At 32.5% G+C, this 15,388-nt stretch overlaps 2 protein-coding genes across 5 annotated transcripts; one reads left to right on the top strand and one right to left on the bottom strand.

Moving 5' to 3' along the window:
- Positions 1-9,816: 9,816 nt before the first annotated feature.
- Positions 9,817-10,563, bottom strand: LOC142529224 (18.2 kDa class I heat shock protein-like). The gene has a single exon (XM_075634693.1). It carries the CDS (start codon positions 10,465-10,467, stop codon positions 9,988-9,990), a length of 480 nt encoding a protein of 159 aa, XP_075490808.1. The 5' UTR covers positions 10,468-10,563; the 3' UTR covers positions 9,817-9,987.
- Positions 10,564-11,512: 949 nt separating this feature from the next.
- On the top strand, positions 11,513-15,388 carry LOC142528638 (UPF0496 protein At3g19330-like). 4 transcript variants are annotated; one of them, XR_012815700.1, is made up of 5 exons: positions 11,514-11,728; positions 11,912-11,937; positions 12,901-13,114; positions 13,538-14,655; positions 14,938-15,388. XR_012815700.1 is itself a non-coding variant. In XM_075633719.1 (2 exons), the coding sequence occupies exons 1-2, from the start codon at positions 13,042-13,044 to the stop codon at positions 14,602-14,604; spliced, it is 1,140 nt and encodes a 379-aa protein (XP_075489834.1). In that variant the 5' UTR covers positions 11,513-13,041; the 3' UTR covers positions 14,605-14,656. The 4 variants fall into 4 exon arrangements, 1 of the variants encoding a protein (XP_075489834.1); XR_012815699.1 differs by having other exon boundaries at positions 11,833-11,937; XR_012815698.1 differs by having other exon boundaries at positions 11,514-11,750.

Genomic DNA, 15,388 nt, shown 5'->3' with positions numbered 1-15,388 from the left:
TCATTTATATTTTATATATAAAAAATTAATTACGTAATTATTTATTTTAATTCAAATTCTCATAAAATTAAATCATAATTTATAATGATCTGATTGAACGTAATTTTATTTTAATAAAGAGAGGAAGTTAATTTGATGGTATAGGGGTCACGTGTAGGGTTGAAATGCAATCACAACCATAATGTAATCCCATCAATAGGGGTGGCAGAAATTTGGTATAATTATTATTTGAAATGATTAAATTTATCTCATAATGTAATAATTAAAAAATAATAATTTAAATTTGCATTCACCACATGTATCAATAATTCCCAATGAGAATTGAATATAAAGTTGAATTATAGTTATTGCAATCATCCCTCAAACATGTGTGTACGTGTAATCATTAGCATGCACAAACACAAAATTTTCTTACAACGAAGAAGTTCTTATAATCATCGTCTCACGTGTGTATTAGATAAATCTTGAATTCATAGAGTAGGATGGTAAACTAAAACCACACATATCACATAGCTCGACATGAAACTATGAACTGACTCGGGTTTCTCGATTGTGTTTTAAACTGTTTATGTATCCAAGTTCATATGTTCATTCGTAGCAAGTATTCTACTAAATCGGACATCTCGACTAAATTATATAGGCTATTATCGATACGCATTTAATTTGCCATCATTTGGATGTTCAGACCTAATTTAAAGAATCCCATCGACGACTTTACTGATAATAACCCCATTCTTGTAACACGCTTTTGTTCTATTTTTTTTATTGGGAACGATATTTTTCTTGTCAGAGGATAATTCAATCGGAAATTGCAACGTAACTGCAAGCAACTTTTAAATTGGTCCGGGGAGGGGGAAAAATACCTAGCTAGCATTTATTACCTTTTTAAATTTGAAGTAAAACTAAAAGACCATATTGATTCACCGAGTCACTCTACTGTAGATGGCAAAAACTTGTATGAGACTGTCTCACGAGTCGTATTTTGTGATACAGATATCTTATTTGGGTCATCCATAAAAAAATATTACTTTTTATTGTGAATATCGATAGGATTGACCCGTTTCACATATAAAGATTAATGAGACCGTCTCACAAGAGACATACTCATTGTTGAGTTAATTAATTTATTGGGAATAAACAAGTTTGTTAATCTATTTTATATTGAATATATTTATATACTGTCAAGCGTATATGAGTGAGAGTAGTAACAAGATAAATGATTTTTTAGAAAGTTATAATGTGTCAAGTTACGAACGTTACACAATTTAATCTGGTTTGCTAGGTGAACTGTAAAAGAATTACGCCAGATCTTAATGGATAATATTGTATCTGTTGAGGACATGACTGATTGTAAGAAAATGACAATAGCATATAATAATAAGAATGCTAGATTAAAATTAACATGAATATTATTTTCATTATTTTTTAAAGCAATAGCGGTATCTATTTAATAGACATTATTGTAGTGAAAAAAATATATAAATAAACAATAAAATACCACTCTATCAATTATCTGTTTGAAATAATTCCTAAACCAAACAAAATAGAATCGATGAGGGGTGGTGAGACGATGGTTTGCTTCATTCGCTTCGGGCCAATCCAAACCATCATTGCAAATCTGAAATCCCCAAAACACCCTTCCCCCAAATCCCACACACGAGGAAATAACAGAAAAGCCCATGCCAACCATGCGAGCAAAGAAAAAAGAAGCATCATCACATGACGCCATCCCCCAAAAACCTCATCATAATACTCATAGCAAAATGGAAAGGTGCACATTAAATCCTCCTCCACTCCTTCCGGATGCATGATTATGGGGGCACAAGTGAGTGAGAGTAAGTAAAGAAGGGGGGCAACCTACCCCATCCCACTCCCCACCAATTTTAATATTATATATTACTTTCCCAACAAAATAAATTATATATGTCATGAAAAATCATTAAAACATAAGATTTCTTCTATAAAATAACTTTCCCGACTCAATCGATCGATGACAGACTTCGTGAAACTCCATGTTTTGCCGAATTTGAGCAATTGAGATGATCAAAAGGATGGAATCATCTAACAAATTCATTCTATTGAGTAAGCCAAATGAATGATCCTTCTCACACCCTTGTATGCTTCCTAGCTCGTGACCCTACCCTACTACTTCCTTTTTGCATGTCAAGATTTCTTCGCCCCACCTTTTTGCTCTATATATAGAGCCCTGCACTTGCAGTTGCCCACTCATTCGACCAAACAGAACTACTTCCAATTCTTGTTTCCTGCCAATTCAAGAAGAAAATTCTCTCCCCCTTCTTCTAACTTTTAAAAGGTGATCTCTTTAGTAAACTCAACTAAACAAGTAGAGGCCACCACCACTTTCTCTCTGTCTCACCCTGCTTTCTTTCACCGGCAAATCTAGACAATGCCCCTTTTAAATTTCTGTAATATGTATTTGTAAAGATGGGAACATTGATTTCATGTTCGTGTTCTATTTCGATTTATCAAATTCTCAACTATTTCCTCTTTTCTCTCGTGTTACATGAGACTGCATTCATTTCATGGGATTTCAGGAAATTTTAAGCTGTTGCAGCAAGTGGAGCCACATATACTCTCGATTGACGATTCAAACTCTTTGTTAAATCTTTTTTTTCCGCCTAAATATTGGCGTCTAAATGTTGATATCATTCTTGAATTATTTTTCTTCCTGTCGACAGAAATGGAGAAGTTCGACTCGAAGCTGTACCTGGAAAACTGCTACATCATGCAGGAGAACGAGAAGCTGAGGAAGACGGCGGAGCTTCTGAACCAAGAGAACCAAGCCCTTCTTATGGAGCTCAAGAAGAAACTCGCCGCCGCCGCCGCCACTTCTGGCAGTTTAATCCCTGATCTCAACCTGTCCACCTCCACCGCCACCGCCACCAAACCCGGCAAGTCATCCAAGAAATGAGATTCGAACATGCTGTAGACCCCAGTCGTTAGAAGATGCAAGAAATAGTCGAAGGAAATGAGTGTTAACAAGTGTCTGGTCCTAGAGTCTGTTACGTAGGATGCAATGTACGTAGTTTCCGATCTTTTAAGGGTTTTTTTGTGTTAAATTTCTCCTTTGAATGGTTTATTATATATATCTTACGAAAGATATAATTTTAGTAATATACACACAAAAAAATTATCTCCAGAGTAATTTACATAACTCTGGATCATTTTCCTATTCTCGAATGGAATCGGTGAAATTAATTTCAATTAAAGGTAAAACTCAAACTGTTGAAGACGGCTTCTTTTCGTTTATTATCATTTTGATTGAAAAAAAATTATGAGGTATATTATCAAACAGATAAGGAATCACGATTTTTATCATACTAATTTTCTAAATAAGAAAAAAAAAATAATATATATTATATTATTAAGTGTGAGGCATGATAATAACTAACTAGAGAGGACACTAATTTTTCTTTCAATTTTACATTTATCTGATATTTAATATTACACTTTTTTTTTTTCAATTTCAACACACAATCTTTCAATTTTACCCTTATATAATACTAATATTACACTTTTGTTTTTGTTTTTTCGATTACAACGTTCACTTTTAATTTTATTTTTTTTATTTCAACAATTCAAATATCAATTTAGCCCCTCCATAATTTGTCAAATTTCACTTTAGTCCATCGATAATGATAAAAAAATTATACACACACGTATCACGTGTGCAGAGTAGCTAATATTATTTAAGTCTCCTATGTATTCAATACATACCTTAAAATCTCATGAGTGCTTCGAATATTTTGATTATTACTGGAACAATAATTGTTCATATAAGGTGAATAATCAAAACTTTGATCCTACAATTATGATTCAATCTATTTCGATTTCAGTTTCGTTTTCCTCTTTGTGATATAAGTAACAAAATCGTAAACTCATAAGTTTCGTGTCAATTTTTTTTTTTTTTGAAAAAACAAATTCAAATTCAAATTTTAACGAGAGACTATACTAATTTTGGTGTATTATTATTGACGTCGGACCCTGGTGGGGATGGGGTTTATATATCACTCTTACTCGTGTCTAACACCAAACACTCTTCTTAGGACATTCACAGCAGTGGGTATAATCCAAGCCATGTCATCCAAATATCCTCTCCATTTAAATATTTACGATTGCACATCATTGATTTGTATATCACAACAATACCCGATTACAAATTTGTAAGCCGAATATTGTAATTTTTTTTTATTTCTTGAAACAAGCGTGATCGAGACGCGCTTGTTTTTTTTGGATCGAGTTCTTTTTTTTGGGTTGAGAATTTTTTTTTATCGACCTTTTTTTTTTTTGGGTCGAGCTCGACCCAAGCTCAAGGATCGAGCTCTTCACCTCGACCCAATTAGCTCTTCAGTCTCTTCACTGAAGAGCTTGGGTCGAGCTTCTTCTTATTTTTATATTTTCAGGTTTTTTATTATTTATTTAATTATATTTAATTATTTCACTATACGCGTAGTTTGTAATTTCCGTTTTCATGTCTTATTTTTCAGTATCTCCGTTAATTATTAATTTTTAATTATTATTATTATAGGACGTTTTATGGTTTGTAATTTTTATTATTAATGTTATAATATTGTTTCGTGGTAAATTAGTTTTGTATAGTTCGTTATAAATTTTTTATATTTATTAATGTTTATTTTTTTACAAATTATTTATTCAAAATAATTGTAATAAACTTTCTAATTGTATATAGAATAAAAATATAATACTAAATAATATATAAAAGAAATTAAATTGGTGAAATGATTTTATTTAAATGCAAATAAAATATTAATTAAAGTGACAGTGAGATCCATAAATATTTGGTTGGTGTATTATTTGATTGTGAAATATGAAATATTTGAGTATAAAAATATTTGATTGATGACGTGGATTAAGAGGACCACAAATATTTGAAGTAAATATCCTCTTATTGTGGATGACCTTATATGCTAGGATCTTCGCATACAAGTGATGTACAGTGTGAGCAATGTTACAATAATAATGTTTATATTACATATATTAAAATATAATAAACAAAATAAAAAGAAACAAAAAACGCTTTTTCTTCTATTTTGAACTATTAGATGGTTTTGTTTTTTACGTTTCTTTTTGATAAAGATGAATTTTAATGTAAGTAATATGAATTTTATTTTCGTAAAATATGTGACATGGGAGAAAATCGGTTTCAAATAAACTATATTAGAAGGATTTAGTATTTCAGGAAAAAAAGACCAAAAAACAAAAATAAAACTAAGTTATTGTATGAAATCAAATTGCTAACTAAAATCCAAAATAAATCAACGTATAAAACTAAAATTATAATTTCTTATATTATAATATAATATAATATATTCTAGTTAATATTATATGCTATACAAATAATATATTTTATTTTTTAAATAATTAGTTTAGTTATGATTTTCATAAAATAAATATTTTCTAAGATATGGTGTATGATCGAGCGCTTGTCGTTTTACTATAAGTTATAGCTGGTGGTAATGATGTAACTCAAAATATTTTAAATAGCAGCTCAAACACGGTGGTTCGATTGTTCTTCTAGTAGGGACAATTATTCTACCAAACAATCTCTCTCCCAATAATTGCACTCCTTGCAATCAAAGAGAATCAAACTCGTGACCTTGGCTCTTATACTAATTGTAGAACCGAGCGCTTGTCATTTTACCAAAAGCTATAGCTGATGGTAATAGTGCAACTCAAATATTTTAGACCGTACAGTAGCTCAAGCACCACGATTCGATCGTTCTTCCAGCAGTGACAATTTGTAGGACCTAACATTTGACACTTTACCAACAGCTATAGCCTGTGGTAATTATGCAATTCAGATATTATAAACTACATATTAGTTTGATCACTACGATTTGATCGCTCTTCCAGCAAGGACACTTATTTCACCCAAAATCTTCATCCCAGTAATTGCAATAATGCAATCAACGAGGAATCGAACCCATGACAAATGGTAAAATATCTCGTTTATCGTTTCATCAAAAGCTATAATCGATGGTAATATTATAACTCAAATATTTTAACTCGCATAGCAGCACGATTCAATCACTATTTCACTAAGGATAATTATTACACTCAATATATTGAATAATTATATTTTTTTTTTTTACATCTGAAACGATATATATTTTCTTATTTATAATAATTAACTGAACAAATATAAGAAAAAATTGATAAGAAATGTTTAGAATTACTAATATTTATAAGAACTCAAGTTTTCATATTGATATATTATATGGTAAATTTGGGGAAAAAATTAATGTCATTTAATGAGCTCAAATATTATAATATAATAATAATATAGCATAAAAGTATATATTAATTTTTTTTGTATATTCGGTTAAAAAAATTAAAATAAATTCTCTCATAATAATTAAAAAAAAATTGTTATTAAATATAAACCAAAAGATTACAAAAAATGGCTTGTCGATGAGATTCTGTACTGGAGGATCTAATCAAAAGAGATATCACGAAAAATTAATTAATTGAAATAAAAATAAAGTCAATTTTAGGGTTCATTTCAATTTTTAAAACTATGATCCAACGGACATGACACGGATCACATCATTCTGGTTGACCAATAAACCCATCAAACTGCTTATTTGTATACCATGATTATCAACATGTGGACTAACACACATAGCTGGAATATCGTGGCATATAATATATATATACATAGGCGAATCGATCTGTTGAAGATTAAAACTAATATTTTTGTCATAAAAAATTTGTCAGACCATCTCACGAGTAAAATTTCTTAGACATATATCCGACCTAACTCAACGAATGGAAAATTTTATTATTTATATTAAAAATATTACTTTAATTGCATGTATGAACTGAATCAATCCGTCTTACGGATCTACATGTATGGATTAGATAAACTAATTTCACGGATGTAGATTTGTAAGACCGTTTCACATGAATCTACTCTAAAAACTAATATATTTTTATAGATCAACTGTTTCATATGAATATTATGATATACATCTCCCACTTTATAATAAAAAATGGAGTTCGAAATTTAAGTGTAACCTACGATTGAGAACGAGATAAACTACGTTTCTGAAGTTGGAGAGGGTAGGGCAGCTCAATAAAAGTCAAATTGGAAAATAGGCCCATGATTGACTGCATAGGAAAACAAATTAATTCCAAGGCAAACAAGAGAGAACCTGGTTTATTTTCATTGGATTGGATTATCTGATTATTCTATTAAATGATTTTATTTTATAAGTACCTTTGTTTGGATTTTGTTTTGTAGTATTTAATACTACGTTAGTTTCGATCTTTCAAAATTCAAACTACATTAAAAAAAGAATTGTTTTATTTATTTTTATTGACAATAAGTTTTTTATATTTTCATACGTCGATGTAATTATTACATATTATTTCAAATTATAAAACTAATTTAATTTGATAGAATAGAAAATTATTTTTTTCAAAATTCTTACTTCAAAGACTCAGTTCGAAACCATAAGCAATCAACAAGGACCTATATTTCTTGCCTATGCTTGATGATTGAGCATCCTCCTCAAATCTTCAGTGAATCAAATAGTATCTCATGCATCATTTCCTCTCCAATTTAATTTTAAACTAAATCCCTTGTTCTCAAAATTCGAGTGTTTATTATTGAGTTTCACAGCGTAATATATGATTGCAATTTCTAGGAAATCTGAGGCATTGACGAAATCTTCTGAAAATATAATGATTTGCAATGAATGCATATTGGAAATATGGGTTCCCTCTGGACACGGAATGAATCATGGTAAATATTTATTTTCAATGTTTCAATATATATATATATATATAGCAAACCAACAGTAATGAATGAGTTTTTACTGTATTTAAAAGATTTGAGTTGTATCACTATAATCAGTTATAACTTTTAATAAAATAACAAACATTCGATCCTACAATCAATATATATATACATATATAAATATATATATATAAATATTTGAGTTACAATATTATCATCAACTATATATATATATATATATATACACAATGATAATATTGTAACTCAAATATTTTAAATATTATGAAAACCCAAATATTAAGATTAATTAGTTCGCTCACCCGTCATAGATAATTTTTACATCTGTATCTTTATCTATGTATCTATATATATTCTTCATTATTAATTATTGTTTTGAAAATCATCATATGTTTTTTGAACGAAATTGGAGACTGCCGCCATTTATTAATTACGAGTTTTCTCTTTGTTTCTGCAGACTCCATAGTCAACACTCCCACTCTGCCGATTCATGCAATTGGAAAGCATAATAATTAAGTAGTGTAAGAAAACTAGTAAAATAATATATATGTACTAATAAAAATATATTTAAACAGAAAATTAAAATAAAGTATATTATAAATTAATACTTAATCATTTTTATTAAAATAATTTTCTTGGTCCCAATTTAAGGTTAAAAGATCATTAAAAATCTTTACAACTCTGGCATTATTCATACAATAAATTAATAACTTGCTACAGTTAAAAAAATAATTAAACATTGCGTTTTCTGAAAATTAATTATATTATTATTTCTTGAAATTTTATAATCTATTTTTTTTTATTATATATAGAAGTTCTGTAGATAGTGTACTAAAATAGAAATTATAAAATATAGTTGATTTTCTGGGTGTTCTCTTCGTATATAATCTTGAAAGCCACATATGCTAATATTTTCATTTGTTTTCGGCTTTATATATATTTTTTCCCCATGTATTTTCATGAAAAAAATAAATTACTAATTTTATTAATTATTAAAATTGAACTCCCTTTTTCTTAATCATCTAATAATGGTCTCTCCGTGACAACCCAACAGCCCAGTACATTAATATCGGGCCTTTGGCTAAGATGTCTGTTTCATACCCAATCATGTGTTGAGTTTCTACTGGAATGTCCAGATATTCTCTGCAAAAAAGAGAAAATAAAGAAAGCAATTCAAAGGGAAATCAAGCAAAAGAACTCCTGGCAAATTATGGAGGAGCATATTTAGCCACTTCAATTACCCTTTCCCTGATATCATTTGGCCTTTGTTATACTCTAATCAGCGCTGGAGTTGATTTATCAGCATTGCTGCAGAAGGTATAGCTTCCCCATGAACAAACTTCATGCATTGTTAATGCAACATAGGCTGCAGCATTCATATCTTGTAGCTATTGTAGGTTGGAATTTCTACTAATAAGACGGGGGAATAACTTGGGACTATCGCGTTGGCCTATCGTTGCTATTTGGATTGGAAAGAAAGTTGATCCAGAGAATGATCGAGTAATGCAACAATCTTGTTGGACAAATATTTTGTGCTGATGCATTGACTTCATTACCTTGTCTATAACCCAGAAGACAAATTATACTTGTTAATGAATTCGTTGTCATATAATTTGATAAGCAAAAAAATGTATCAACTTCATAATGAGATGACAAACCTTACTTTTTTGAGATGAAAGCGAACTTTGTACTGGTGTATTACTCGTATACGGTATATGGACGAACAAACCTAGGAAATTTAATTAATGATGATACTCAATAACCCTGGGTTGAACAGTATACACTTATGTCTCTCACAGTAAGAATCCCTTCTCTTTTCTTCATAACATCTACATTACTTTTTTAAGTGTAATGTAAAGGCACTTTTTTTGCTTATGTGCAACTCTTTTGCAGGCAGTTTAGGCGCCATCTTAGATCAAGAGTACATGTAACAGATTCTGGTGCCACAGCTTTAAAATACACACAGTTGCGATGAACAAATGCGAGTACTCGATACTAATTCGTTTCAGCTAACAACATAATAGGGAGTTTTGAACTATATTGTATCGAACTCTAAACAATACAGACGATAAATTGCAATAAATATCTCATTGTATTTGAAATTCAACGCAATTATTATCGTATCAAATCGAAGTTGAATATGGTGCAGTCTCGTTGAAATCATGAAACCAAGCTGATGCTTTGGCTCAACCACAGATGTCGACGGCCTTCACTTCTGGCTTCTTCGCTTCCTCTTTCGGAACAGTTACTGTGAGCACCCCATTTTCCATTGCTGCCTTGATTTCATCCATCTTCGCACCCTCCGGCAGCCTGAAGCGGCGAAGGAATTTGCCGCTGCTCCTCTCCAGACCATGCCATTTATCGTTCTTTTCCTCCTTCTCACTGATTCTCTCTCCGCTGATCAGAAGCACTCTCCCTTCTTCTACCTCCACTTTCACCTCCTCCTTCTTCAGCCCCGGAAGATCGGCCTTGAACACGTGGGCCTCCGGTGTCTCTTTCCAGTCGATTCGCGCAGCGGTGAAGGCGGATGCGTCTCGGGACTTGCCTTTGGCGTTTGCCACTGCGCCTGAGAATGGGAATCCATGAAATGGATCCCATATTTCTAACGAAAAGGGATCGAAGATGTTGCCCTGGCGGTTGCCAAAGAAGCTAGGAATCAGAGACATTGTAGTAAAATTGCAGAAGATCAACTAAAAAACTGAACTTCGTACGCAGATTGATCGAATATTTTTGAGTGAGAATGGAGATAAACGTACTCTTCAACATATAGGAGTGTGAGCGCGATTCTCGCACTTTCGCGCGATTTCTCACAACGTTTTTTCATTAACTTGGGAATTTTTAGGTCAAACTCGTGCTTTCTGCAACCTTCTAAGTTATTCTTTTGAAATTATTGTCCTTTGGCCTAAATGTTAATATTTCATTTGGAAAATATTTTTAGGATTTTAACTCGTGCTTTCTACAACCTTCTAGTGTTTCCAGATGCTAAAAAATGAATTTTTATTTTTGGTTAAAAAAATCAGTTTTGTCTCTCTAAACTCAAATTTTACTTTAATTTATATTTAATTTAATTATTGAAATCCAAAAATTGATATGATGTTAATTATGTTTCTACAAATGTTATTCTGGTAAGTTAGTATTAGAATAATTTATTAATATTTCGATGTGTACTGTCACACTAATTAGAAGTAGGTCTTTTGTGAGATAATCTCACAGATCTTTATTTGTAAGACGAGTCAATCCTACCGATACAATAAAAAGTAATACTCTTAGCATAAAAAGTAATATTTTTCAATGGATGACCTAAATAAGATATTTGTCTCACAAAATACGACCCGTGAGACCCCCGCACACAAATTTTTGCTGCTAACCAGATAAATCACACTAGACAATACTTATGCGAAAAGCTATATCAAGAAGATATTGGTAAGAAGAATTGAATTCTTATTCATTAACCAAACGCACGTATATTTCATCAATTTGAACATGTTATTGAGACATTTATAAAGAAAAAAATGTCCGATGATATTGTGAGCAGTTCAGAACTCATCACTATTAATATCCAAAAAAATTTGTAAGATCAGCTAATCGAGACTGGATTAAAAATCCCTCCCCGCTTACAAAAGAGAAGGAATAGATAAAATTTTATTTGAATGATGTGTATATTTGAGAAACAGTTTAGACAAAAAATTAATTGATATACAACAAAATTAAATTAAAAAAGGCGCAAGTCAAAAATGGATGCACATCCCACTTGGATTATTTATTTACTGGTACTCTAGTCCTACGCGGCGCTCTGTGGTTTACTCGCCGGCGCTGCTTTGTTCACCGTTCGGGCCACATATCCGATTCCAACGTAGGGCCTAATCGGGTCCGAGTCAAGGCCCGTAGACACTTTGTGGAAGCTCGCCTCAGGAAACTCCTCCAAGAGTGAATATTTTTTTTTATTTATGTTTTTGGTAGAATGGAACTCTTTCTTTACTCTCGCCTATTCATGAATTCACTCTGAACATGTTTAGTATAATTATGCCTAGGAACTTATTCGTATTGAATTCATCTTTACGTGAAAAAATATTGAGGCCAATTTTTGTTTTGGATGTTCTTTGATTGCAGTGTTAGAAGATTCACTTTGTTTTGAGGTACGTTTGTTCAATTTTTATTCATAACTTGGAAAGTGGAGATCTTTTTTTGGTCACAAAGTTGAGATCTTTTGTGTTGCTACTGTCATGTTTATTTATTTTCGTATATTTGGCTTTTTATGTGATTTTTTAATTTTGTTTTGATGTTTATGAGTTGACTATATAATTCAAATCTCTTGATTGGAATCCGGATTTTCATAGTTTGATATTCTCTTGGCTGGTGAAGGGGTTAATAGTTTGAAAGTTTTTGCATATGACTAATGTAAAATTCACTATCATGGGAACTATTATGCTGCTTTAGTACTCAACACTGTCATGTGGCATTGATAAAACAATTGAATGGTTTGAATAAAAAGTGTTTTTGACTATTGTAATTGCGTGATAAAGTACTGTTAGATATGATGTTTTGAATGGAACTTTTTTATTGAGATTTCCACGAATAACCCCGATATTTCATCCAAACTGCTCAAGTTACCTCGAGCCACATGATTCTCACTGTCGTGGAATTGTATCCGAGAACTGAAGTATCTAATAGTCGAATTCATACTGTATATGGTATCGCCGAGGTGGATGTTTCAAAGTTTTTGTAAAAAATATGTGGATGGTAATGTAGTTCCCTATTTCATATAATGCTCATACCTTGTAGTGTGGTCTTTCGTCTTCACGTAGTTGAGCTAAGGTTACATTTGAACGGAGAGATTCGGGTTGGGTGGAGGGATATATGAAGCATGTGTTTCAGAAATATTAGGTGTAGTTGGAATCTATCATCATTCATCATTCGTCATTAGTACTACAATGATGTAAATTGATCAGGTTGTAATTTGAAATTTCGTTTAATTAAAATCATCCAAATATTCAAATTCATGATTTCAAATCATTCAATCCAAACTTACCTGAGATAATTGGTAATTTTTACTTTGTGATATCCATCACATTGGCTTTTCTCCTATCACTGGACTGAAGATTTAGAAGAAGAATATTGTGGGCTTTTCTTCCTTTGTGGCCGTGTCTGCATATTCTTTTCTATGGGACTACTGAATGCAGCGTGCTAAGTATTAAAGAAGTTAGTTGTATGGGCCATCCTGCACTGAAAGACCTGGCCTAATGCTTTCTTTTTTGGAGTCATTGCCACGAGATTCAGCAGAAAATAATTATTTTTCATCTCCTGCTTCGCAAGGTAACCTCTCGACTCTAAAAATCTATATCTGTCTTTGTGCTTGTTATTCCCATTCTCGTTTTTAGTTTCGATTCTTATTTATTTTAATTTTTCAAAGCTAAAAACTTTTATTTTTAACTAGTTTTCTCCCCTTCGGTTTGGGTCTCAAAATATCAAAATATTTTTAGGAGAGCTGTATTTCACTGTATTTTGTGCATGTATAGCATGTGTTCCATCACCTGGTAAAGATATAGGTTTCGAGGACTTTTACAGAAGGGGAGCTTTTTCAATCAAAACACTGAAAGTATGAGAATGTCATTGTGACCCTCGGATGGGATCTCAAGCCCTCATAAATCTCCTATATCTTTTTTTTCTTTTCATTTGTTCCTTATGTATGTTGCACTTTGCAAGGTATCACATTCTTATCTCTGGTTTTTCCTTCAGGTGATTCAGTAGATAATACATCAACATTAAATGTCCAACCCTCCCCCACTGTTAACCTCACTCGAGAATTCACACTCGCAGTTGAAACACATTCTTATAAGGAGATTAGGAGAATATTTGACCAAGAAAGCCCTTTTAATCAAAAATTTGACGTAGAGAATTTAGAGTTCTTCGAGGAACCTCTGCTGTTAGAACAGGTTCTTCAACCAAGCCGTGAGAGCATTCAGGATGCACTTTCATTGGTAGGATCCTATTCCCTTGCTCAGCTTGTCGCCACTTGTTTCGAACATAGTGAGAATACATCTCGTTTTTACCTCCTTCTCTGCCAGAGAGTCCGCAAAGCTCGACTTGTCTATACACCTATTCATAACCTTCTTGATGATCTTCCCTTAGATATTGACTCCGACTCCTTTTCCCTCTCCCATTCGCAATGCACATCGGCTTTTAACATCTTTCTCCAATTTGATGGCCACGAAAACCCTTTTGTTCCCCCTCAACCACACAATTTTGACCATCTTCGCCAATCCTTTTCTCAGTTCACAAAAAAACTTGACAAACACTTGGAAAAGACACAATCAAGAGTCCATCTCAGAGACCGCTGCTCAAAAGGATCCTCCTTGTGTATTATAGCAGCTGGTGTTGGAGTGGCAGTGGCGGCTGTGGCAATAGCCACCCATGCTCTCGTTACTATCGTGGCAATCCCCATATGCCCGATAGTTCTTCAGTCCTTAACGACTAGAAAGGAGGTGGTCCATCAAGCACAACTTAATATTGCAGCAAAGGTAGCTTATTTTATTCACAAGGAGCTTGACACTATTGACCGACTCGTGGCCCTGTTGCATTCTGATGTTGAGAATGATAAGTTTCTTGTTCATCATTGTGTGGATCGGGGAATGGACAGGTATCTCATACTGGAAGTATCAAAGCAGCTTAGAAGAAATCGATCCAGTTTTTCCCAACGGCTTGTGTTTCTAGAGGAGCATCTGTTCCTCTGTTTTGCTTCAATAAATCGAGCCAGATCACTACTTCTCCAAGAGATACATGCACATCAAGATCATTCTCCTTGACGACTTCACATTATTTATGTATTCCATCTGTTTAGCGAAGGACCAATTCGAGTAGGTGATAAGGGCTAAAGATTCTTGATTTTTCTTCACATGTTCACTTTCCAGTCCCTTTTTCCATGAATGAATTCTTAATTATAGTTTAGATTGAAGGATATATTTGAGTGAATTACGATATCTCATGATCTGACAGCAGTTATATCCAATGTGTAAGATCCTTGTAGTTTACTTCCGATTGAAGATATATTGTCATGCGCAAATTGATCCCCCGCACGCAGAGTCTTGTCTTGAATAAGATTCGATTGGAATTGACAAAAACAATTAATTATTTGACAGGAAAACGATGGAAGATCACAAGTGGCTAGCCCGAACCAACTGGTGGCTAAAGCTGTCCAGAACCTGGGCCTGAAACTAGCTCGTCTCGTTGTATTACTATTACCATTGCTTCTTCAATAAAGGAATAAACTTTTACAGATTTGTATGTATTGATCAAAGGAATATGGTGACATTGCATCTACCAATCCTAAATACACCTTTCTTACCCTCAAGTCTTAATTCGAGTGCGTCCCTATTCGTTGGTTTCATGTTATTTCTTCTCGATCCCGTTTCGCAAAACCAGCTAAATAATCATCTATTCATCTACTTGGCTGAATAACTAGCTTGTTATTTTCATACTGATTTTCAGACCAACACAATGGTTTTTTGATTGGGGACCGCAGGATGTGAGATTGATACTTTCTACTTATGAGTTTGTATAATTTCAAGATTATGTTACAGGACATACCAC

This window comes from Primulina tabacum, chromosome 16 (assembly GCF_025594145.1).
Source record: "Primulina tabacum isolate GXHZ01 chromosome 16, ASM2559414v2, whole genome shotgun sequence".
In the NCBI taxonomy this organism is placed as follows: domain Eukaryota; kingdom Viridiplantae; phylum Streptophyta; class Magnoliopsida; order Lamiales; family Gesneriaceae; genus Primulina; species Primulina tabacum.
The sequence above is the reverse complement of the archived record's forward strand: the minus strand, read 5'-3'. Positions and strand labels throughout refer to the sequence as shown.

Coding starts and splice junctions, on each gene's coding strand:
- LOC142529224 (XM_075634693.1), bottom strand. CDS start 10,467: ATGTCTCTGATTCCTAGCTTCTTTGGCAACCGCCAGGGCAACATCTTC.
- LOC142528638 (XM_075633719.1), top strand. CDS start 13,042: ATGCTTTCTTTTTTGGAGTCATTGCCACGAGATTCAGCAGAAAATAAT. Junction 13,115..13,537: donor TTCATCTCCTGCTTCGCAAG/GTAACCTCTCGA, acceptor TTTTTCCTTCAG/GTGATTCAGTAGATAATACA.